Source organism: the organism of the source record quoted next, unplaced genomic scaffold, assembly GCF_019419815.1.
Source record: "Pyrus x bretschneideri cultivar Hongxiangsu unplaced genomic scaffold, Pyrus_bretschneideri_v1 Contig1, whole genome shotgun sequence".
Lineage (NCBI taxonomy): Eukaryota > Viridiplantae > Streptophyta > Magnoliopsida > Rosales > Rosaceae > Pyrus > Pyrus x bretschneideri.
This window is the reverse complement of record NW_025999390.1, coordinates 8,309,564-8,332,974: the sequence shown is the minus strand read 5'-3', so window position 1 is coordinate 8,332,974 and position 23,411 is coordinate 8,309,564. Positions and strand designations below refer to the sequence as shown.

The following is a 23,411-nucleotide window of genomic DNA, read 5'->3' as shown; positions in this document are numbered from 1 at the left end:
AGTAATTTATCTTGCTTATAGGTAGGTAAATTGTGTATACCTATTGATTAGATATATTTTCTTCTTTTGATATCTTACTTGTGACATCCCACATCACCCAGGGGAGTGATCCTTAAATGTATATTCCTATCTCTACCTAGTACAAGGCCTTTTGGGAGCTCACTGGCTTTGGGTTCCATGGGAACTCCGAAGTTAAGCGAGTAGCGCGCGAGAACATCCCAGGATGGGTGACCCATCGGGAAGTTCTCGTGTGAGTTCCCAGAAACAAAACCGTGAGGGTGTGCTGGGGCCCAAAGCGGACAATATCGTGCTACGGTGGAATCAGGCCCGGGAAGCGGTCCGCCCTGGGCCGGGATGTGACAATTTGGTATCAAAGCCTAACCCTGGTCGTGGTGTGCCGACGAGGACTTCGAGCCCTTAAGGGGGGTGGATTGTGACATCCCACATCGCCCAGGGGAGTGATCTGCCCCGGGCCGGGATGTGACATTACTTATATGTATATGTACATTTATGTATTAGTACCTTTTAATTAGGTTGTATATTTTTGCAACTTAATCTATGACAAAAATATTTTATTTTATTAAAAGGTAAAGAATTGAAACGTTTTTTTTTAAATGTTTAGTAGATTGCAGATGTTTAAATATTCAAAATTTGAAAACAAGGGTAAAATAGGCTTAAAAAATAGTTAAGTGGACCTAAATCAGAAATTTTAAAAAATTAGACTAAAATCAATAGTGCCTCAAATTTTTGGACCTATATCTTAATGCCCCTTCAAAGAAATACTAAATTGATCACCATTTGTGCAATGGTTATATTATTTTCGATTTTTAGTAAAAATAATTTTCAGAAAAAAATCTAAAAGAAAAACTAATGAAAAAGAATTGAAAACTTTGAGTTTTAATCAAAATGACAAAAAGGCGTTGTAAGTGAATAGTACAAGAAGTGACTTTTTAGAGTAAAAATAATATTTTCGTTAAAAATAAACAGTGCCATAAGTGTTTCCGTTAAAACTCTCTAATTTTCTCAACTTTGCAAACCGGTTAGGCCTGAGCGGTTTAGGCCTAAATCCAAACATTTTGCCTCTTGATTTTTTCAACTTTGCTGACTCACTAGTGTGTGTATGAAAAAGAAAAAAAGGGCCCATGCATTCTAATCCTTGGGCTGTCCATTACCAAATATTGCGGCCCGTTTATAACTTCAATTTTACGGTCTTACATGGGCTGGTGCAAAACATGACCCAAAACATCAAGATTGACTAATATAGAATGAATTCATTACTATCGTGAAGTTCTGTTTAATAAAAAAAAAATAGTGTAAGCTTTTTAAAACATGCTTATGATATTGAATTAGAACGCTATATTCCGGTAAACTCATTCCATACATTAAGGTAAAACTTTGGCAATAGTTTGAGCACTAGGTTTGGTGCATTGGCCTTTTCATTGGGGAATAAAGTGCTTTTTAATGCTTTAAGCTATCTCTTGTTGTGCGTCCATACGCTTAGGCGTGGCAGTGGTTGGGGGCCTAATCAACCTTGCCATCCCAGCCACGTTATGACGTACGCATACACGGACGGTGCATGTGAGTCGTGACCCATCATCTTCTTCTCATTTCTCATGTACTTGAATTACCATTTTGCCTCTGTGTTATGTGTAAAGCCAATTGGTGCATGTCACGTGCCCTGCATGTTTTAAACCTAACTCATTCTACCTGCATGCCCTGTCATCTGTTTATTGGGGAGTTGAACCTAGCTAGCTCTATATATATATGCGAGTGAGTGTAACAAGAATGTTAAAAGCTTAATTTCGTTTACGTTAAAGTCCATCCATCCCCACCTTCTTATGCATAAGTAGTCCACAGAGAGAGAGAGAGAGAGAGAGAGAGAGAGAATGGAGCTGTGGTGGTGGCAGCTGCGACGTGCTTTTGTTGTGGCAGCGGTGGTGGTAGTTACAACACAAGAAGGTTGTGTTCTCGGAGAAGATGTCACGTACGACGGCAGATCGCTCATCATTGATGGGGAAAGAAGACTTCTGTTTTCAGGTTCTATTCACTATCCTCGGAGTACACCTGAGGTAATTATGTTGTGTATATGTATGCAACCCCCCAACATTTTAAGCCGTTCATTTCATCAGTACTTGAAATTAGAAGTCACTACAAATTAAGCAGTTCATGATCACACAGAATCAGTTAACATATTGAGTTTCTTATAATATCTTCTTATACCCCACCCACAGTTCTCTTATGTAGAATATATATATATATATATATATATATATATATACACACACACGAGCTGTCAAAGTTTCTGTCAAATACATACATATGCTCAAGGCAACTAAGGGGTTGTTTGATAACAATTTCGTTTTTAGTTTTTGGCTTTTAATTTTTAGTTTTTGAAAAACTAAAAACTGAAATCTTGTTTGGTAATAACTACTTCAATTTTTCAATTTTTTAGAAAATGTAAACTCAAGCCAAGTTGTAAAAACTCAAGAACGTAGTTTTTGGTTTTCAATTTTTAATTTTTTCAAATAGTGAAAACTGAGAATTAAATGGTCGTCTAAACATTAATCATAAATATATATAGAAATTAGTATATGTTTTAAGGAAAATGCTAGAGATACCGCATTGGTGTACCATCTCATGTGACAAGTGATGTGCATATATCACGTTACTTTATCAAACTGTCTATAGTATCAGTCAAAGGAGGAGTGGGACTAGAAACAACTTATATTAGGTTGCAAACACTAAATGTCTGTTTATAAACATATGTCACGGGTAGCAGGAGGTATTCGACCTTTTCTGACTTTATTCACATAGCATTTTGGAAATATGCAATTTATGTCTATTTTGTATGATGCTAGAGATCAGTAACTGTAAAGAATGTGAACCCTGGATGCATGCAGAATGATTATGTATATTGATATTGCCTATTAAATTCATTGGGTTTGGAGGAGTGGAAAGATTAACGACTCAAGGTAGTTGTTGATTTTGATTAAATATAAGATAAATGATAAAAAAAAAAAATGCTATGATATTACTTGATGATTCAAATCATTTATTTAGTTAAATGCGAATTTGCTTAGTCATGTACTTGTTATCCAATAATGGATGAACCAAGTTCTTTAGTTAAACAATAAAATTATAACAACACTGATACTTGGTTGATTTTTTTTTTTTTTTGCAAAGTTTATTTTTATAGAGTGATCTACAAAACACACAATTTTAATCAAGTAACATTCTTCATTTTATTACTCAATAATAAAATAACAAAACAGAAGCGAACAAAGCAAAAGTAAAATTTATCGAAGAATTCAGAAAGTTCAACGTATGTAATTGTATGCATGTGCGTGTGTGTTTATCAAATTCAAATGAATTATTGGGTATGTACTGTAGATGTGGGGATCTTTGATTGGGAAAGCCAAGGAAGGAGGACTTGATGTAATTCAAACCTATGTATTTTGGAACCGTCACGAGCCCCAGCCGGGCCAGGTTGGTTAATTTGATATCTCTCTCTCTCTCTCTCTCTCTCTCTCTCTCTCTCTCGTTAGAGAAATATTTCAGGATGTCGAAAATACGATTCGACACAATAAGTGCCACAACACAAGTAATTGAAATTTATTTTTCAAGTATCCAACTATTTATCTTATAACACTTGATGTACCGAATCGTATTCACGATATACTGAAAAATGAATATCTCTCCTCTCGTTGGCATAATATTGGTTGATTAATATTTACTTTGAATATGGGCATATTATATGCAGTACGATTTCAGTGGAAGAAATGATCTAGTAAAATTTATAAAAGAAATCCAGGCACAAGGGCTTTATGCTTGCCTCAGGATCGGACCCTTCATTGAGAGTGAATGGACATACGGGTAAATTAACCCTTATATTTTATATATTAATTAATTTGCTGCAATTAGGGAATTAATTTCTAGGTTAACTTTTTAAAATCCTTTAATTTATATATATTTGCAGGGGACTTCCGTTTTGGCTGCATGACGTCCCAGGCATAGTTTACCGCTCAGATAACGAACCATTCAAGGCATGTCTTTGATGTCCCCTTCCTCACTCACGTACCCATGCATATGCATGTACACAATGCATGTATAATTGTATATTATCTAGCTCTTCGATACCTAAGTTCACAATTTTCTTCAATTGTGCATAGCATTAAGTGATATGATAACTGATGGTTGAAATTGAAAATAAAATATTTATCAATTATGCAAATCAAAATTTATGGTTAAAACACTCGTAACATTATCTACTATGTAATATAGCGTTATGATCATGTTGCTTGCCTGCTGTATTTTTTATTTTATTTTATTTTTTCTTTGTAGTTTTATATGCAAAACTTCACTACAAAAATAGTGAACTTGATGAAGTCAGAGGGTTTATATGCATCACAAGGAGGCCCAATCATACTGTCGCAGGTATCGTCAGTAATTTGAATTCAATATTCAGTGTCAATTGCCATTTTTTTTAGTACATCAATATATTTTTACACTATGGCTTATGGGAGGGGAAATTTGGCTAAGCCACACAATGGGCAACCTAATTTGGTATCGAATTCGCCATCCACGATATTCGAACCTAAGACCTCTTACTTCCAAGTAAAGAGAAACATCAGCAGACCGTAGTACTGAGTGGAATATCAATTGCCACTTAGAAATTCAGTTAAGTGATATTCATTTTCACTTATAACTTATAAGTGCGAGGTTTTAAATTTGAATCTCGAAAATAATGAGTTTGCAACTAATTTATTCTCTCATACCCCTTAATGTGAATTTATCGTTGTATTAGAAAAATATTTTAGTGCCAATTGGTACCCACACGTAACTGCACATGTAATCCCTATATGTGTGTGTGTGTGTGTGTTAAAAACAGATTGAGAATGAATATCAAAACATAGAGGCAGCATTCCATGAAAAAGGACCCTCCTACGTTCGTTGGGCTGCAAAAATGGCAGTTGACCTCCAGACTGGTGCACCATGGGTCATGTGCAAGCAAACCGATGCTCCTGATCCAGTGGTCAGTACTCACTAATCCATTTTAATTAGGACAAAAACGTACTAGTTTTGTTATTTTAATTATCTATGGTATTAATATTATAATTAATTATGCGCTCTAATATGCGGGCATGCATGCAGATTAATACATGCAATGGCATGAAATGTGGGCAAACTTTTGGAGGACCAAACTCACCCAATAAGCCCACTATGTGGACAGAGAATTGGACGTCATTGTATGTTTTCCTAGTTTATATATATACATAATGTTTTCGTCTAATGACATTTTAATCCACGACACATTTAAATTTAGCACTCACATAATCTTATTCAATAGTAGTCTATATATTCGGACGTGCCCTTTAGAATCTATCTGTGTCATCAATAGTAAATTCATAAATCATAATCTTTTGTTTTAAGTTCATGATTTTTAAATCACGATGTCTTGAATTGTTCTTATGGTTCCTTTCACGAGATTCTTTTTTTTTTTTCTTTTTCTGTGGTTAATACATTTCTTCACGAATTTTTCTGTGTTTCATCTTATTTTTCAAGCTATCAAGTGTATGGTGGAGAACCGTACATAAGGTCTGCTGAAGACATTGCGTTTCATGTGGCTCTCTTTATAGCTAGAAATGGAAGCTACATCAACTATTACATGGTATGTTTGAGTTTCTACAAACATAGCTCCTTTAAAAACATTCCTTACCTTTTATAAATCTTTGTTTTAGAATAAATACTTTAATTTTTCTCCTTTGAAACCTCTCTTAAACCTAATCATATATATTTAGAGTTATTTGTAAGAAATACTTGATGAAGAAGCCATGATCTTCACAGCTGACCTTCTCCTATCTTTATCAAATTCTTAATGCTCAACTAACAATCGGTTGTAGTTCAATAATGAGTGAGTCTATTTCTGTGAGAGTAGAGGTCATATTTATATAGACAAACAATTCCTACCATTCTCCTATTAGAATCATTGTTGGAAACCTACATTGTCTCCTAATTTTAATATAAACGAGTAATTTAAGATTCATTCCCAGTTGTAATCCTTTATAAACTAGGCGAAATACATCTAAACTTATGCTCGTATTCTAACATTATTCTCTATATCAATATATATGTAAATATCTATACTATTATTAATAAAACACTCTGTGTAGAAAAAATAAAACTTAACTTTTTTTTTCTTTCCTCACCCATATGTTAGCAAAGCATATTCCTAATAGTCTAATTAAAAAATAAAAATAACACGCGTTTTCTGTCTCGCTCTCTTCCATTCCTCTTCAAATTCTTTCTCTTTCATATTACAATTTTTTTTCAAGTTTTTTATATTTACACACGAGATACGATCTTCGCCGGATCCTCTTTGTGAGGATTATGGGAATTCTTTAATCCTATTCATTCATCGTACATCATGCGGTTAATTTTTGTCATGTACTGTTTGTTTTCAATTTTAAATAATATAATTTAAAATAATTTATGATCGCAAAATGTGCGATGAAAGAATAAGATTAAAGGATCCCCGGGATCCGGGATCCTCACAAAGAGGATCCGGGGAGGATCCTATCTACTATGTGGGTCCCATTTAGTATATATTAATCAAATAATTGATTAATTGGTATTGCACTTATCGTAACCTAGTATCACGGGGGAACTAATTTCGGAAGAACAGGCTCGGCATATGTCATAACAGGTTACTATGATCAAGCTCCTCTCGATGAATATGGTGAGTTCTTCTGCATCATATTTATTTATTAGGTAGTTAATCCTCGATTTAATTCATGGTTAATTAAGTAACCGCTAATTATAAATTGTTCTCTCAAATTAGGTTTATTAAGGCAACCCAAGTGGGGTCACCTAAAGGAGTTGCATGCTGCAATTAAAAGTTGCTCTACAACTTTACTAAACGGAACACAAACTAATTTTTCTTTAGGTCAACTTCAAGAGGTAAGATAATACAAATTTATCTGATTCATTAAACAGCCTTTGAGGTATTTGTCGATTTTCCTCCTTCTTGAGAGCTGTCAATTTTCTTTATGAAACTTTAATTTTAACTAAGTACACCTCGGAACTTTTATTATTAGCCAAATTTTCCCTAAGCTATACTTTATAATTGTAAAAAGATGATTCCCTAATATGGACAAAATATTGTTTTTTTCTTCTTCTCCTCTTTTGCTAATTCACTCGTACCCTTTTTTTAGTTTCAATTTTAGGGGTTTAGAAGGGGGAATTAATTAAAGTTCGGGGAAAAATTTGCCAATTATAAAATTTAGGTGGTAATTAGTTAAAATTAAAATTCAAGAGAAAAATTGGTAATTATAAAAGTTCAAGCGGTAATCGGCTAAAATTAAAATTTAAGAAGAAAACTAACAGCTCCTTACAAGTTCAGGAGAAAATCGACGAGTACCTATTTCATTTTATTACTTCAGCTGATTTATTAAACACCAATTATTCATAGTTGATTATTAATGAATATTATTTGTCTAGGCCTATGTCTTTAGCGAAGAAAGTGCAGGAAGATGTGTTGCATTTTTAATAAATAACGATGAAAAAAGTAACGCTACGGTTCAGTTCAGAAATGCTTCTCATGAGCTGATGCCAAAGTCAGTCGCCATTTTATCTGACTGTGAAAAGAAATTTTCAATACTGCAAGGGTAAGTTATCTAATTTTTTAATTTTTTAAATGATTAATATTTTTTTTTTTCGTTTTGGGTTTAAAACAAAGCAAGTTATCTAATCTTGTCATATATGAAGAAAAAAAGCTATCCATTTTTCTTAACACCTACATTTCCAAATCATTGTCCATTATTTTAGTTTAAGTATGGATAATCACTCAAATTTTAAGGTATTGTTTTAAAATAATTTAGAATGATTGCAAATTTGTTTTAAATTTTTAAAACATTCATTAATGTTATGAAAATTGGCTGTTAGATCACTAGCATTAACTGATGATGTCATCATTGTTAAGTGATGATGTAGACAAATTTGAATTTTCAGTGATACACATCTATAGAGGAGCTCCAAACCCTTAAGTTCAACCTATTTTGCGAACTTAAACACTATATTCACTTGGTTAAAAGAGGTCGATATGGAAATTCAAAGTTCCATAGATAACGTGTTAGTGAAAACTCAACCATATCCCTCAATTATTAGACCACATCATCACTAAACCTTGTTGGTGTAATCACTTAACATTAGACCTAACGTATAATCAAGTTTTCTAAATGTAACAGTTAGTTATTTAAAACCCTTAGAAGGTTGAGACCAATTTAAATCAACTTTACATGTTTGATAGATATTGGTACTTACCTTTTTTTCTAAATTAGTTTCTTGTCATGTAATGGTAGAACATTGGCACACAAGGAAAAGTAATGGTTTGTTTTGTTCTTACTTATTATTAATAGGTTAATACAAAGCAAAACAAAAGAATCATAAGATCAACAAAAATATTTGATACAATGGACAAATGGCAAAAGTTCACAGATATCATCCCAAACTTTGAAAATACTTCACTACAATCAGACACATTACTCGAGCATATGAACGTGACAAAAGATGTATCGGATTATCTTTGGTATACTTTGAGGTACATTCTTCATCTCTTACCAAATACTACTTTTTCCACGTATACAACCTCTTATTTATAGAAATAACTGAGAACCATACTTCGCTGCTAAAAGAATAATAGTAAGTGTTGCTGAAATACAATCACAAATGGACAAGTGCCCAATCACAATTTCCAATTTCAATTATTTAAATACGTATTCATTTATGATTAATTTTTCAGTAGTACTTACTGCTCTTTTATCAGTAGCGAATCATGGTTCAATAACTAATGGAGCCTTTAATCTTTTTTTTTTTTTTTTTTTGAACAGTTTTCAACACAACATTTCTTGCGCTGAACCGGTACTTGTTGTAGAGTCTCTCGGACATGTAACACATGCTTTCATAAACAACATGTATATAGGTAACGCAATAACAATATATAAACATATAAATATCAAAACAATTTTGTGTCGTCTAGATTTAAAGATGATTACTTTAGTACAAAGAGTTCATGAAGAGCTTAATTTTTTTGAGAGTCTCGTTAGCAATTCTCATGCTGCATATTTTTATTAGAACATCCCAATCATTATTTGAAAACAAGTCAATTGAATTATTTATTTGTTTTAATTTATGTAATTGGATTCGTTTCTTACAGGAAATGGCCATGGCAGTCATGATACGAAGCAATTCGTCATGGAGAAACCAATTGGTTTAAACAACGGCACAAACAATATTTCTTTGCTAAGCGTAATGGTTGGACTTCCGGTAGGACTACGATAATTGTATTTATATATATTTATTTGTCATCCAGTTTCTCCTCTCGACTCAACAAATTTTTTTCTTCTCTGCAATTGCAAAGGATTCAGGAGCTTTTCTAGAAAGAAGATTTGCTGGCTTAAGAAGAGTGGAAATTCAATGCAGTAAAAAAGAATTGTACAATTTTACTAATTACGATTGGGGATATCAGGTAAAACCTTAATTACCAATATTCAATAATTCAAAACTTTTAATTATAGATTTGTAACGTTGGTAAATCACACGATAGTGGTTAGAGAAAAACTGAAATGCCCACGTTAGTCTTCCAGACCCCGAAAGGATGAAGCAAAACTAGCTGGTCTCTTATAGAAAAAATGAAAAAAAAACTTTTAATTATTGACGGATAACCCACAGAAATGAATTGTTAATATATTTGAATGAGATCTTTACAGGTTGGACTACTTGGAGAGAAAATGCAAATATACAAAGAAGAAAATATAGACAACGTCGAATGGAGTGACGTTGGAGGCTCTTCAAATCAACCACTTACTTGGTACAAGGTATGGGCAAAATATTATGAATAACTACATAAAAAAAATAAAATGAATACACTTGAAACGTCAAATGTTTTACGAGAAGAAGTACAAATACTCGGACAAGTACCTATGAACTCTAAAATTATGAATAACTATATAATAAAGGGAATTGTTATTAGCATTCTAAAAATCTCATTCTACACTCCAAACTTTTTATATTAGGAAAGAAAAATACACTTGTGAGGAGTGTAGAATGAGATTTTTAAAGTGCCAATAATACTTCCCTAATGAAATACAATTTTGTAAGAATTATCTTCATAGGGCTACTCAGCATTTTGTGTTAAAGATGTGAAATCATATTATTTATGTCTTTATGAATTGCAGATTGTTTTCGAGCCGCCGGTAGGAAATGATCCAGTCATCTTAAACCTAAGCTCAATGGGGAAGGGTGAAGCTTGGGTTAATGACCAAAGTATTGGTCGTTATTGGGTTTCATTTCTTACTTCTAAAGGAAAACCTTCCCAAACAATGTAAGTTAGTTTTCAATACCAAATTCATATAAATCACTACATATATTGACTCACATAGTTGCTACAAATTTTATTTTATTTGGTTTTTTATGTTTTACAGGTACCATATTCCTCGATCATTCCTCAAAAACTCTGGAAACCTTTTAGTTTTGCTTGAAGAATATGGTGGAAACCCTCTTCACACTTCCTTAAGCACCATTTCACTTTCCACTATGTATGAACCTATTTCTCACAACGAGCTTCGTTACAAAAATTACTAAGTAGTTGGTCGTTAATTTATTTCATTAACACCTATATAATATAGTGATTGTATAACCATCCAATACAAATCTGTATTCTTTATAACATCCAAGGATATTTACAAGTATTTCTTCCAGTCAATCACACTGTACAACCTTTAGTTTTTGCCTCATATAAATAAAGTGAATCCATAGTTTCAATTTTGATAAAATGAACTTTAAACTTTTGAGTTTGTTTCTAAGAAATTTAAGTGTGAGCGTGTTTCCACTAATATTTTACGCTGATAATACTATTTAAAATTTTGAATACAAAATAAAATTGTTTAAAAAATCATAAAACTAAAGATTTACCGCCTTTAACCAGAGAATATGATAGGATATATAATTTTTCCCAAAAATTATCGGTTACGATTTAAGAAATCCTAAAGGTGGGTATTTTGACAAAAACCAAAAAAAATGGACCGACTTGTTCAATTCAACGCGTTTTTTTTTTCCTTTCTTTTATGAAGTGAGGTTTTAGTAGCCCAACGTACAGTTTGGTTGGGCAATTGGAAAAAGGATTCTCATCAGATTTTTTTTTTGGGGATCAGAAAGATTCAGAAATTATGTTTATTTATTGTATATCGTGTGATCAGTTTTTGTTAGGTACTATTTAATTTAATTTTTAATTTTTAATTTTAAATAATTTCTAACTGTACGATGTACAATGAACAGACATGATTTCTGAATCTCTTGGATCGTCGGATCCATTTCCGGGTAATTGCCTTTGAAATTACAAAGTTGCAGTTTGACCAGAAGAGGGTAGAAATAAGCCAACAAGATCAGGATCCTTTTGGTGAGGATCTTGAGAATCTATGAATCGTGTCTGTTTATCGTACATCATGAAATCAGTTTTTGTCAAATAGTGTTTCTATTTAATTTTAAATAAAAATACTTAAAATGATTTCTGATGAAGGAACACGAATTCACCCTCACAAAGAGAATCCGGATTCGAAAAAAGGAATCAACCGATAATCTTATGAAAAGAAATTACATCAAAAATTAATTAACGTGCGAGTTGGAGACAGATGTGGAATCGGTGGAGGTTGATTGGAGGACACGATTGGGAAGCATGAGAAAGAGTGAGTTTGACGGGACGCTGTGAGTTAGACAAGTGCAAAATGAAATTGAGAAAGAAGTAGGATTTTGTTCCTTTGCGTTAACTAAAGTTATGAACACCTACTTAATTAAATGCATTGAGAATATTTATTCATTTTCGTTGATTCGTGTAATTAGATTTTTGTACGTTTTATTTTGTGTTTATACCACTTGATTTCGAGTGATTAATTACACAAAATAACGCTCGTTTGAAAACATGTACATGTGTATACATTTCTTACCTTGTATACGTTTCTTATCTTGTAATATTAATTCCTATTAAACCCAAGTATTTAACATGTACACGTGTCTTACCTAGCAAGATTAATTCCTATTAGACCCAAGTATTTATTGTGTAGTGTCTTACTAGACTTACCAAGTAAGATTAATTCCTATTAAACCTCAGTATTTATCGTGTACACGTGTTTTACCTAGTAAGATTAATTCTGAATAAACCCAAGTATTTAGCATGTATGCATGTCTTACCTTGTAACCCAAGAATTTATCATCTACACGTGTCTTATTTAGTAAGATTAATTCCTATTAAACCCAAGTATTTAACATGTACACGTGTCTTACCTAGTAAGATTAGTTCCTATTAAACCCAAGTATTTATCGTGTACACATGTCTTACCAGACTTACATAGTAAGATTAATTCCTATTAAACCTCAGTATTTATCGTTTACATGTGTTTTACCTAGTAAGATTAATTTTGAATAAACCCAAGTATTTAACATGTATGCATGTCTTATCTTGTAAGGTTAATTCATATTAAACCCAAGAATTTATCATCTACACGTGTCTTATTTATTAATATTAATTCCTATTAAACCCAATTATTTAACATATACACGTGTCTTACCTTGTAATATTAATTCCTATTAAACCAAAGTATTTAACATATATAAACTTAAGTATTTAGCATGTACACGTGTCTTATCTAGTAAGATTAATTCCTATTAAACCCAAGTATTTACTATTTAAGTGTAGCTGTGTACACCTGTCTTAACTTGTAATATTAAATTCTATTAAATTATTTCCTATGATTGGCATATGCGATGCTTAAGGAGAGAGATAGGAATAGGATGACTCATGACTCCGACATCGCTTGAAAATCTTTGTAGGCAAAATCTTGTACGGGAAAGTCGTGAGATCCACCGACTTCCTTTACCTAAAACCCCAAAAATGCTCCATCACGTGCGTTAATAAGAGTGGTGAAAATTTTTATTTTTTAAGTTATTAACTTTTTAGCACACATATCTTATTATTTATATAATAACACGTAATGTACCGTCACGTTCAAACCCCTGTCTTCTTTCTCTCACTACCCATTGGACAGTATTCGGCAGTTTCTGTCCCACTCAGATTGCTGAGCTCGAAAACCCTCAACTATTCGCCATAAATAGATTACACAAGTTCACATGCTCTGTTCTCTCTCTCTCTCTCTCTCTCTCTCTCTGCCAACCAACCATGTTCCCAAAGGCCAATGAGTGAGCTCGTATCAAGCTATCATTATTAAGCTAGCGTTGCGCTGAGCAAGAACTAAGAACCAAGAACTAAGGAGAAGATGAAGCTGCTGCCGCCATTGCTGCTGCTTTTGCTGTTACCGTGTTGGGCAATCGCGCTATTGGCAACGGCTGCGGCGCGCAATGTGAGCTACGACAGCCGGTCTCTGATCATTGATGGCCAGCGGAAGCTCCTCATCTCTGCTGCCATTCACTACCCTCGCAGCGTCCCTGAGGTAACTAAACCAATCCACTTCACTTCTCATTTCTCAAATTTAATTCAAAACCCACTTTACTCTTTCCTTTCAAATCATAGTCACGCTGAAAAGTTGGTAGCTTTTGCATTTTACTTGGCAGTTTAGTGTTCGATTGTAGACCTCTGACTTTGAGCCATATCGTTTTAATTTTGTTTGGTTATTTGATTTAGAATTTTGGATGCTTGTGATTTTTTGTTGTTGGTTACTTTCGATCTGTTGATGCGATAGTGGTGGGCCGTGGCCCGTCTCTCTGAAACTTTAACACTAGCTGCATTGTTATTTGGTTTAAATCATGATTGCGGTTTGTGTGCCTGTTTGCAGATGTGGCCGAAGCTAGTTCAAACGGCGAAAGAAGGTGGGGTGGATGTGATTGAGACGTATGTGTTTTGGAATGGCCATGAACCATCTCCAGGCAATGTGAGTCCACTTTCAAATCAATGGCTTTTTGATTGTGGACATTGTGCTTAAGTGCTACTTATGATTGTGTATACAGTAAACTGATTTGCACTTTTTCCTTTTTCTATTTGGGATTTTCAGTATTATTTTGGGGGACGATATGATCTGGTAAAGTTTGTCAAAATCGTCGAGCAGGCTGGGATGCATTTGATTCTTCGAATTGGCCCATTTGTTGCGGCAGAATGGTTCTTTGGGTATGCCATTCTATTTTCGTTGTAATATAGTTTCTACCGGAGGCTAGGTTAATATTGGCTCTTGCTGCATATCTCCATTTAATATCGTAGTCGTTGATTGTTCTTTTTTTCTTTTACTGACTTGAATTATTGTCTGACAACTCCTAAAACACGTTTGTAAATACAGAGGGATACCTGTTTGGCTGCATTATGTGCCTGGCACTGTGTTTCGGACTGAAAATAAGCCTTTTAAGGTATGGGAGTCAAATTGGTAAACCCTAGGTTACATATCTTTGCAGATGATGTTCCAAGAATATTCATTCTCTTTTGGTTGAAAAGAATATTCATACTTCCATGTCATCTTGTGATAAACTTTGATAGTGAATTCATTTTGTTATTACTTTCTTGTTCGCCTCGATGACTAGGCCATTGTGTTGCCATTATTTTTCAGTTTACGCTTACTTGATTAATTAATTAATTACATGTCTCTAACTGATTCATTTTCTTTTTTAAACTTGCTGGGGTTTCAGTATCACATGCAGAAGTTCACAACATTCATAGTTGACCTAATGAAACAGGAGAAGTTTTTTGCATCGCAAGGGGGTCCTATTATCTTGGCCCAGGCAAGCATCTTTGACTTTGAGAGTGCTAGTCAAGCTTTTTTCTTCCCGAACCATCTGGTGATAGTCAATTAACTGTCCTGATTTTGTGAAATTACACAGCACCAATACTTTATATCTGTATATTTATCCTCCTTGAGAGATAAGAACAGTGGAGAAAATATTTCAATGCCAGAATCTTACATTTCTACTCTATAAAATGCACCGGAGATGTCGAAAGGAGGAGGAAAGAAATATATGTTTCATGAACTTTGTTCCCTTCTATTAAAATGGGTCCTCTAGGTCCAAATTTCAAAACCCTGGTGATATCGATCTTATTTGTTCTGATTTGTTTTTTTTCCTAGATTAGCCTTTAACTAAGCTTGGTGACATTGTGTATTCATTCTAGTTCCCTGAATCATCACATCGTGTGATTGGAAGTGGTTCTCGATTTCAACATTTCACTTCTGTGATTGGAAACATAATTTTATTAAATAATATGAGGATGAGGGAACATGAATTGATGAGGGAACATGACTACATTTTTGGTTTTCTTACTAGTATGGTATGCATTATCCCAAACAGATTGAAGTTCTTGACTATTGTTTGTGTATGTGATTGTGTCTTATGTTAAGGGATACTAGTATTTGAAAGTAATTTCCCAGAGTTAAAGGATATGGGTGCTTGAAAGTAGCTTTCCGAGACACATCTCTCGTGTCTAGTAGATTTGATATGAGAAATCCCCGTAGAGTATGATTACGTAGAGTTACACTATTTGGTTAGCTATTCATTGTTAACCTTCGTTTCAGTCATGAATTTTTAGTCTTTCAGAACCTACAACTAATTTTTTTGATCAAGTAAATCAATTGCAGGGTTTGGGATTTTGCTCCAGCTTTAGTTTTGCATCTTGTTTGTTGGGAATTTGCTTCAAATCTCATTTATGTATGTCGTCGAGCAGATGTTAAGATTCATAGAATGGTGCATTGTGGGTTGCAGGTAGAAAATGAATATGGATACTATGAAAAGGATTATGGAGAAGGGGGTAAACAATATGCTATGTGGGCTGCTAGTATGGCTGTTTCTCAGAATATAGGTGTCCCTTGGATAATGTGCCAACAATTTGATGCTCCAGAGTCTGTGGTAAGGGTCTTGAACGGTTTATTACTTATCATACCATAGAGAATTTCTGTTTATTTACAATTATCAAATGTAAATATACAATTAACAGAATCCACATTCTGTGTATTATGTTTGAAATAAAGTAAAAATGATTTTGTGAGATTAAAAAGTTTTTGTTTTTACTTATGGAATCGGGACAGTATACGTCCTGCACGTGCAAACAAATGATGTTTTCCTTAAATGTGTTTGTGAGATTTAAGGTCTATTTCTGACATTTTTCATCAAAGTTTTGTACTGCAATTTCTCAAATGAAGTATTCTTTTTATGTCAAAACGATATAAAACCTGAAAATGCTCATTTGTTCACCTTATCTATTACATGTACAAGTTTTATTTGGCAAATCTACTTAGCCATGTTTTGTATCGCAAAATAAAACCCATTATGATCCCAGGCAGAATTAAATGGTTACTTGTTTGTGACCGGTCTACATTGTTATAGACTATAACTGATTACCAATCCCATGTTTCTTTTCCAGATAAATACTTGTAACTCCTTCTACTGTGACCAGTTTACGCCTATCTATCAGAACAAACCTAAAATTTGGACAGAGAATTGGCCTGGCTGGTAATGTAGTATTTCACCTCTGTCTCTCTGTTTGTGTTTCTATTACTATACTGCGTAGTTTTTCTGTTACGGTTTCCTCATCATAAGTTGTCTTCATGAAACTATGGCGCTTTGAAAACCAAATACAAGTCAGCTCCCATCCCAAAAGGCCAATGAATCAATGATGCTTCTAATATTCTTTCTTTGGGAATCAAAATTTCATCTTATGTGCTTGGATCAATCTCTATCCATTTCAGGTTTAAAACATTTGGGGGCTGGAATCCTCACCGGCCAGCTGAAGATATTGCTTTTTCTGTAGCTCGCTTTTTCCAAAAAGGCGGAAGCGTACACAATTACTATATGGTACTTCATTTTGTTGCATCTAATATCACATTCCATGTCAGTTTTGTACTTAATTACCATCTTGTTGTTGGCATTACGGTTTTTGACATAATTATCAATGGTGTTAATTTTGGCTTTATCATTTCTCTTCTTTTCGTGGTTTAGTATCATGGAGGAACAAATTTTGGTCGAACTTCAGGTGGGCCATTCATTACCACAAGTTATGATTATGAGGCACCAATTGATGAATATGGATTACCTAGGCTTCCAAAATGGGGGCACCTTAAGCAACTTCACAGAGCCATCAAGTTATGTGAGCATATTATGCTCAACAGTCAGCCAACTAATGTATCACTGGGTCCTTCCCTAGAGGTATATTTTATCGTAGTATTTGACTACATCTTTGCTAGATATTAATCATTTTTTTTTTGTATATAAATTTAGTTATCAAATGAAAGTTAAAACTAGTTATAAGCTCGGTGTATGTAATTCAGGTTATTGTCCTCGGCACTAAAACATGTTTAAAGCTTAGTATTTGACCGACTTCATCTTCAAGATCATAAGATATGTTCGAATTAATTTGATATTCTGATACTGACATATGCAAGAATTGCTATATGGTTCTTGTAAGTGGATCTGTTAAACCTAAATATATGCAGTACCATCTCATTGCTGCATATAATTTTTTACTGGAAGTTTTAATCTCTAGTTCCGCCTGTTTATGCTTCTGCTTGACTGTGGGGAACCATTACTGAACAGTATGCTATGTTGTAGGCTGATGTCTTCACCAACTCTTCTGGAGCATGTGCTGCCTTTATAGCAAACATGGATGACAAAAATGACAAGACGGTAGAATTTCGAAACATGTCATATCATCTTCCAGCATGGTCGGTTAGCATACTGCCAGACTGCAAGAATGTAGTGTTTAATACAGCAAAGGTAACTTCTAAGTTTCTGATGCCTGCATTCTATCAAGGTAACTTAGTTTTAAAAGTTTGTATGTTTAGCTCATCTTGTATTCAATGATACATGCATGTATCACATGTATCTCTATATGTAGAGATACAATTTAGATCTTAGACATACAGGATGTTGTTCAAACTTCAAGTCAGGTGGTTTAAATGGCAGGTCACTTTAATTTTTACATTTAGATCTTAGTGTTTATGCTGTCCTGTATCACGAACCTATCATCCTAGTAAAATGATCCAAACCGTCTAACTATTAAATCTCCATTCAAGGTTCATCCTTGTCAAGAAATCAACCAAATATGAAGATATATAATCATTTTATTACCATCATGATGACCCTTAAACAGAGATTTGAAAAACAGACAGTTCAGATCATTCAAATATAATGCAAAGATATTTCTGCTTTTCTAGAAAATGGAGACCCCTCCCTAGATGCTCGCTTTATATGTCTACATATGTGTGCTCCCATTCATGGAGAGGAAACACTGAAACAATGAAGCAGTATGTGTGTGTCCACGCACGAGCGCATACATAGAGAATATATAGAAAGGAAACAATAGAACAATGAAACAGTATGCAGATGGAAATGATATGAAAATGATATATTGTCGTTCTTGGGAGTGGCCCTAAACATTGCAAATTGTTCTCTAACTGGTCTGGTTTACTGTTTACATGATAGACTAGTAAGCTGGCATGCTCTACAATTTATGGCATAAATGATGGTAGAGAGTTTGAAATAAAACTCTCTTGTACTGATATCTACCTTATCAAGAAATTTTCCATTGATTTATGAGTCCTCGAGAAATGATATGCGAATAACTGCTGATGGAATGGTGATGACATATTGTACTAGACCAACGATCTACATTACCTTATCAAGAAATATTCCCTTGATTTCTGCGCTCTTTACAAGTGATTCACAAATAAATAGTCATGACATATGCCCCTCTAACTTTCCTGAATTTTTTTTATCACTTTAGCTTTGAATTAGGGTTTACAATTCAACTTGAAATTTTCCAATAGGTTGGATCCCAGAGCTCTGTAGTTGAAATGTTACCTGAGAGTTTGCAGCTATCAGTGGGATCAGCGGATAAAAGCTTGAAAGATCTGAAATGGGATATATTTGTGGAGAAAGCTGGGATTTGGGGTGAAGCGGACTTTGTAAAAAGTGGCTTGGTAGATCACATTAACACAACAAAATTTACGACGGACTATCTTTGGTATACAACAAGGTTTGTCTCTGCTCATTCGGAAAAAAATAACGGCATAGTTTACCATCTAAAGTCATTTTCTCTAGGATTTTCTGAATCAAGTAATTTCTTTGACTCATATGATTCTTTTAATGGCAGCATATTGGTCGGTGAAAATGAAGAGTTCTTAAAGAAGGGAAGCTCGCCAGTTCTTCTAATTGAATCAAAGGGTCATGCTGTCCATGCTTTTGTGAATCAAGAGCTCCAAGGTTATTTTTCTTGTCTAAATGACTTATGGTCAATTTCAAAATGAAAGCTTCTATGGACTTGCTTCTTTTTCTGTTTAAGTCATACCTGATCTGCAGGACTAGGTATTTTGATGGTACGCTTATGCTTGTAAAAATAATTTGTGGCTGAATTGAGGCAGAAGTTTGTGACTTTTTCTTATTTCATGCAGACGTCTCATAAATTGAGACAGAAGTTATTGTTGAGGATATAACAATCTTACATAGGTTATTCTAAGTGTTTCATTTCAGTAAATAAGCTCCTGGGTCTCCCGCCTTTGGCAGTTGGTTCTGGGTTGGATGCTCCAACTATAAACGGTTATTAAGAGGTCAGGCCCCATTTGGCCACATGTCTGAGCCCCGTGTTTGGCCTAGTCTATCACATTTTGGGAGTGGGGTGGGATATTCATGGTGGGAATATGAAACTCCCACCTCTGATATTAAAACCATTGCATTTCAAAGAACCCTAAGCATCTCCATCCATTTACCAATTCATGTTTAATTAGATGCTCCATCTTTAACTACACGCTTACAAAGTATAGACTGTTGAAAACAGATCTGTGCGATTAGATTTATGAAGCAGTTTTTGGTGCATGTCTATCTCATTTGTGGGTGCTACATTACTGCCATCCAGTATTCTACATATTCTGGTGCATTGTTCTGGTTACCTCCATGATTAGTTGACGTTCTAGTTAATTTTGTTATTTGTTGACAGTGTTAATTTACTAAATCCCACAGCCGGAGTCATTTAATTCTAAATCCTTTTTGGACTACCTCTTGCTAATAAATGTCTTATATGCTTGATGTTCAGCTAGTGCAGCTGGAAATGGCACGCACTTCCCCTTCAAATTAAAAGCTCCCATCTCTCTTAAGGAGGGGAAGAATGATATTGCTCTACTAAGCATGACAGTTGGTCTGCAGGTATAGTTGTCTTCTGTCGTGTCTAATTTCCATGATTTATTCAATGTTAACTGTCAGTTGAGACTGTAGTGTAAACCACTTTCATCTGGTGCACCACGGAAAACAACTACGAGTATACACAGGTGTATTATTTGAATACATGACTGCAACTCCGGTTATTTTGTTAACTTAATAATTTTTGAATTGGAGCTTCTGACGAGGAGTCCTCTTTGAGGAGCTCGCTTATAATGCGGTTCAATAGTCCAGGGCATCTCCTTTTTAGGTCCCTTTCAAAAATCAATCTAACAAAATATCTTTCAAATTGGAGAACATTTTGTAGGATTTTCTTCAAGAGTCATCCCTACAAAATCCGCAACTATTTATTCGTCTAATTGTTGTCAAATATACAGACACATGGTGTTGATAAACATTGATATGATCGTGATGGTAATCACATGGATAAATGATTTTTTCATGTACTGCTATCTTACATGGAAAACCTAAAGGGAAAAAAGACATTTCATACATTGGACCACATTGATGGATGGGCCTCCATAATATGATCTTTTTTCACCGAATGAACATCAATACAGGTTTCCGTATTGAGTGTACTGGTTGAAACTAGTTGGCTCCTTACCAACCATCTATGTACCTTGTTTCCAACATTTTCAACAGCTTATTGATCTTTTCTCCATGCTTTTAGAACGCAGGATCATTTTATGAATGGGTCGGGGCAGGGCTAACTAGTGTCAAGATTCAGGGATTCAACAATGGGACAATAGATTTGTCAGCGTATAATTGGACCTACAAGGTATTTTCTCCCTTTTTATATCTTGTGTTATTGTCTTTTTACTGCTTTAATTGGAGCGAACACAGCATAAACTGCAACCTGTTAATATCTTACAAGGGTCTAAAATGTGGTTGCAGCCCATTTTAAATTTTTAACTGACTCACCTTAATTTCTTTCTTCCATTTCCAGATCGGATTGGAAGGGGAGCATCAAGGTCTTTACAAGGAAGAAGGTTTCGGTAATGTAAATTGGATTTCAGCCTCAGAACCTCCAAAGGAACAGCCTTTGACATGGTATAAGGTGAGCACTTGGATTACCCGACATCTCTTATGTATGACAATAACCAATTACTTGGTTTGAACACAGCTGTTTACTAGAGGTAATGGAGAATAATTGATTACTCGAAATATTGCAGGTTATTGTGGACCCTCCACCGGGTGATGATCCCGTTGGTTTGGATATGATTCACATGGGAAAAGGTCTAGCTTGGTTAAATGGAGAAGAGATTGGAAGATACTGGCCTAGGAAGGGCCCTTTACATGGATGTGTTAAAGAATGCAATTACAGAGGCAAATTCGATCCAGACAAATGCAATACAGGGTGTGGAGAACCAACGCAAAGATGGTAATATAACATCGGAAAAAAATCATTACACCTTTTGTTTTTGGAAGACAATTATTTTTTGAATCTGTTTCAATTGCTGCCAAAATATTTTTACACCAGACAGATGTACATAAATGTTCCGTGACCTTTATCAGATCTTAAAATGAGAAAAAGGAGAAGCTCAGAACTCGAGAATTATGTATTTGAACTAATGTTACCAGGATACGATGACCATCAAGCACAGGCATGAATACACACACATAAGCAAGATTGTATATACGTACATGTGTATGTATCAGAACATAGGCTTTGGAATCCTTTCGCAAATTTTCAATGCCATTTTTCTTTCCAAAAAAAACATAACTATGGTGTTTATGGTTTAGAGACTTCACTTCGATGTGTGGATACGAACCCACAAAATACAAGTATCATGCTTTGTTTCCCCTTGTCAACAAGTTTGTACTTTTTTATGTGCTCAATTCACGAAATATTTTACAGTAATGAACTTCGATCTTCATGGTGTTCTCAGTTCTTTTCTTCTAAAATTAATGAGACGAAACTGCATGATGCAAACTGACATCTCTATTGTTTGTCACCATGAAAAACTCACCTCTTACTGTTTCTGGACCAGGTACCATGTTCCACGGTCTTGGTTCAAGCAATCTGGAAACGTACTGGTGATATTCGAGGAGAAAGGTGGAGATCCATCCAAAATTGAGTTCTCAAGGCGGAAAATCACTGGTGTGTGCGCTCTTGTAGCAGAGAATTACCCCTCTATTGACCTTGAATCTTGGAATGATGGAAGTGGAAGTAACAAAACCGTTGCAACCGTCCATTTAGGTTGCCCCGAGGATACACATATTTCAAGTGTAAAATTTGCCAGCTTCGGGAATCCTACAGGCGCCTGTGGGTCCTATACACAGGGCAACTGCCATGACCCTAACTCCATTTCTGTGGTCGAAAAGGTAAGCACATCCAACTCCCCTTTATGTGAGTTCAACTGGAATTATAGATGTGTCCAATTGAGTATTTGTTGTCATTGTTGGGGAGGATTTCCTATTCCAGTAAGCTTGTCAGCACGCTCGCTAACATTTTTACAAACCATCTTTAATTCAAAACTTGTCATCAAGTTTGATTACATTTTGATAGCATATAATTTAGAGGTTTTTGACAGTTAGCCCACCCCAACCAGCTTTAGATACAGTGTTTCTTCAACTTTAACCTTACCTAGTACACAAAAGTCGTATTTCTTTAAATCAATTCAAGTCATTTGGACCTTAAATTTAGGTGTTCTTCGTTGTCCATAAATTGTTCGGTTTTTTTAGTTCCTTTTGAACATTACTGGATCAACCATTACCTTACATAATCTCATGTAATATAATTATCGGCATTTATACGACTTGAGTCTTTACAGACAGTTTCCTAACCTGCTTTCTACTTATTGCAGGTCTGCTTGAATAAGAACCGATGCGACATAGAATTAACAGGAGAAAATTTTAATAAGGGTTCGTGTCTGAGTGAACCAAAGAAGCTTGCAGTTGAAGTACAGTGCAACTGAAATTTTGAATTTTTATATTTCAACTTTGGAAAGAAAGAGGAGAGAACTTGCTACTTTGTCATATTACAGTTTTATTATATTTTCATTGCTAATTGCTATACAAGAATGTAGCAGGAAACACAACCGATATATCCAATTTTATTGAGAATTTGAAAGAGGCATCTGCTGTGTGCTTATTGATTTGTTTGCTTGACAGTGAAAACGAGAACGAATCGAACGATATTGCTCGACTGTTTCATTGTACTACCAACTTTTGTAAAGTGGATTTGATTTGTTCTTTCAGGGGAAGCAAAACTGTTTGGTGTGGCT

The 23,411-nt window shown here is 34.6% G+C and overlaps 2 protein-coding genes across 2 annotated transcripts; both read left to right on the top strand.

The window, feature by feature from the left end:
• Nucleotides 1-1,779: 1,779 nt before the first annotated feature.
• On the top strand, nt 1,780-10,745 carry LOC103946789 (beta-galactosidase 6). Its single transcript, XM_009357583.3, is given in 19 exon segments — nt 1,780-2,069; nt 3,391-3,486; nt 3,761-3,873; nt 3,977-4,043; nt 4,342-4,434; nt 4,889-5,032; nt 5,152-5,246; nt 5,563-5,668; nt 6,652-6,736; nt 6,839-6,957; nt 7,498-7,642; nt 7,645-7,664; nt 8,415-8,596; nt 8,886-8,977; nt 9,212-9,321; nt 9,416-9,523; nt 9,765-9,872; nt 10,233-10,378; nt 10,479-10,745. Coding segments are annotated over 19 exon segments (2,172 nt in total). The 5' UTR covers nt 1,780-1,886; the 3' UTR covers nt 10,639-10,745.
• Nucleotides 10,746-13,216: 2,471 nt separating this feature from the next.
• On the top strand, nt 13,217-23,147 carry GAL3 (beta-galactosidase 10). Its single transcript, NM_001302281.1, is given in 18 exon segments — nt 13,217-13,496; nt 13,839-13,934; nt 14,055-14,167; nt 14,334-14,400; nt 14,677-14,769; nt 15,742-15,885; nt 16,400-16,488; nt 16,725-16,830; nt 16,975-17,181; nt 17,584-17,748; nt 18,801-19,009; nt 19,127-19,236; nt 20,063-20,172; nt 20,855-20,962; nt 21,131-21,241; nt 21,357-21,565; nt 22,176-22,509; nt 22,992-23,147. Coding segments are annotated over 18 exon segments (2,556 nt in total). The 5' UTR covers nt 13,217-13,322; the 3' UTR covers nt 23,103-23,147.
• The last annotated feature ends 264 nt before the right edge of the window (nt 23,148-23,411 follow it).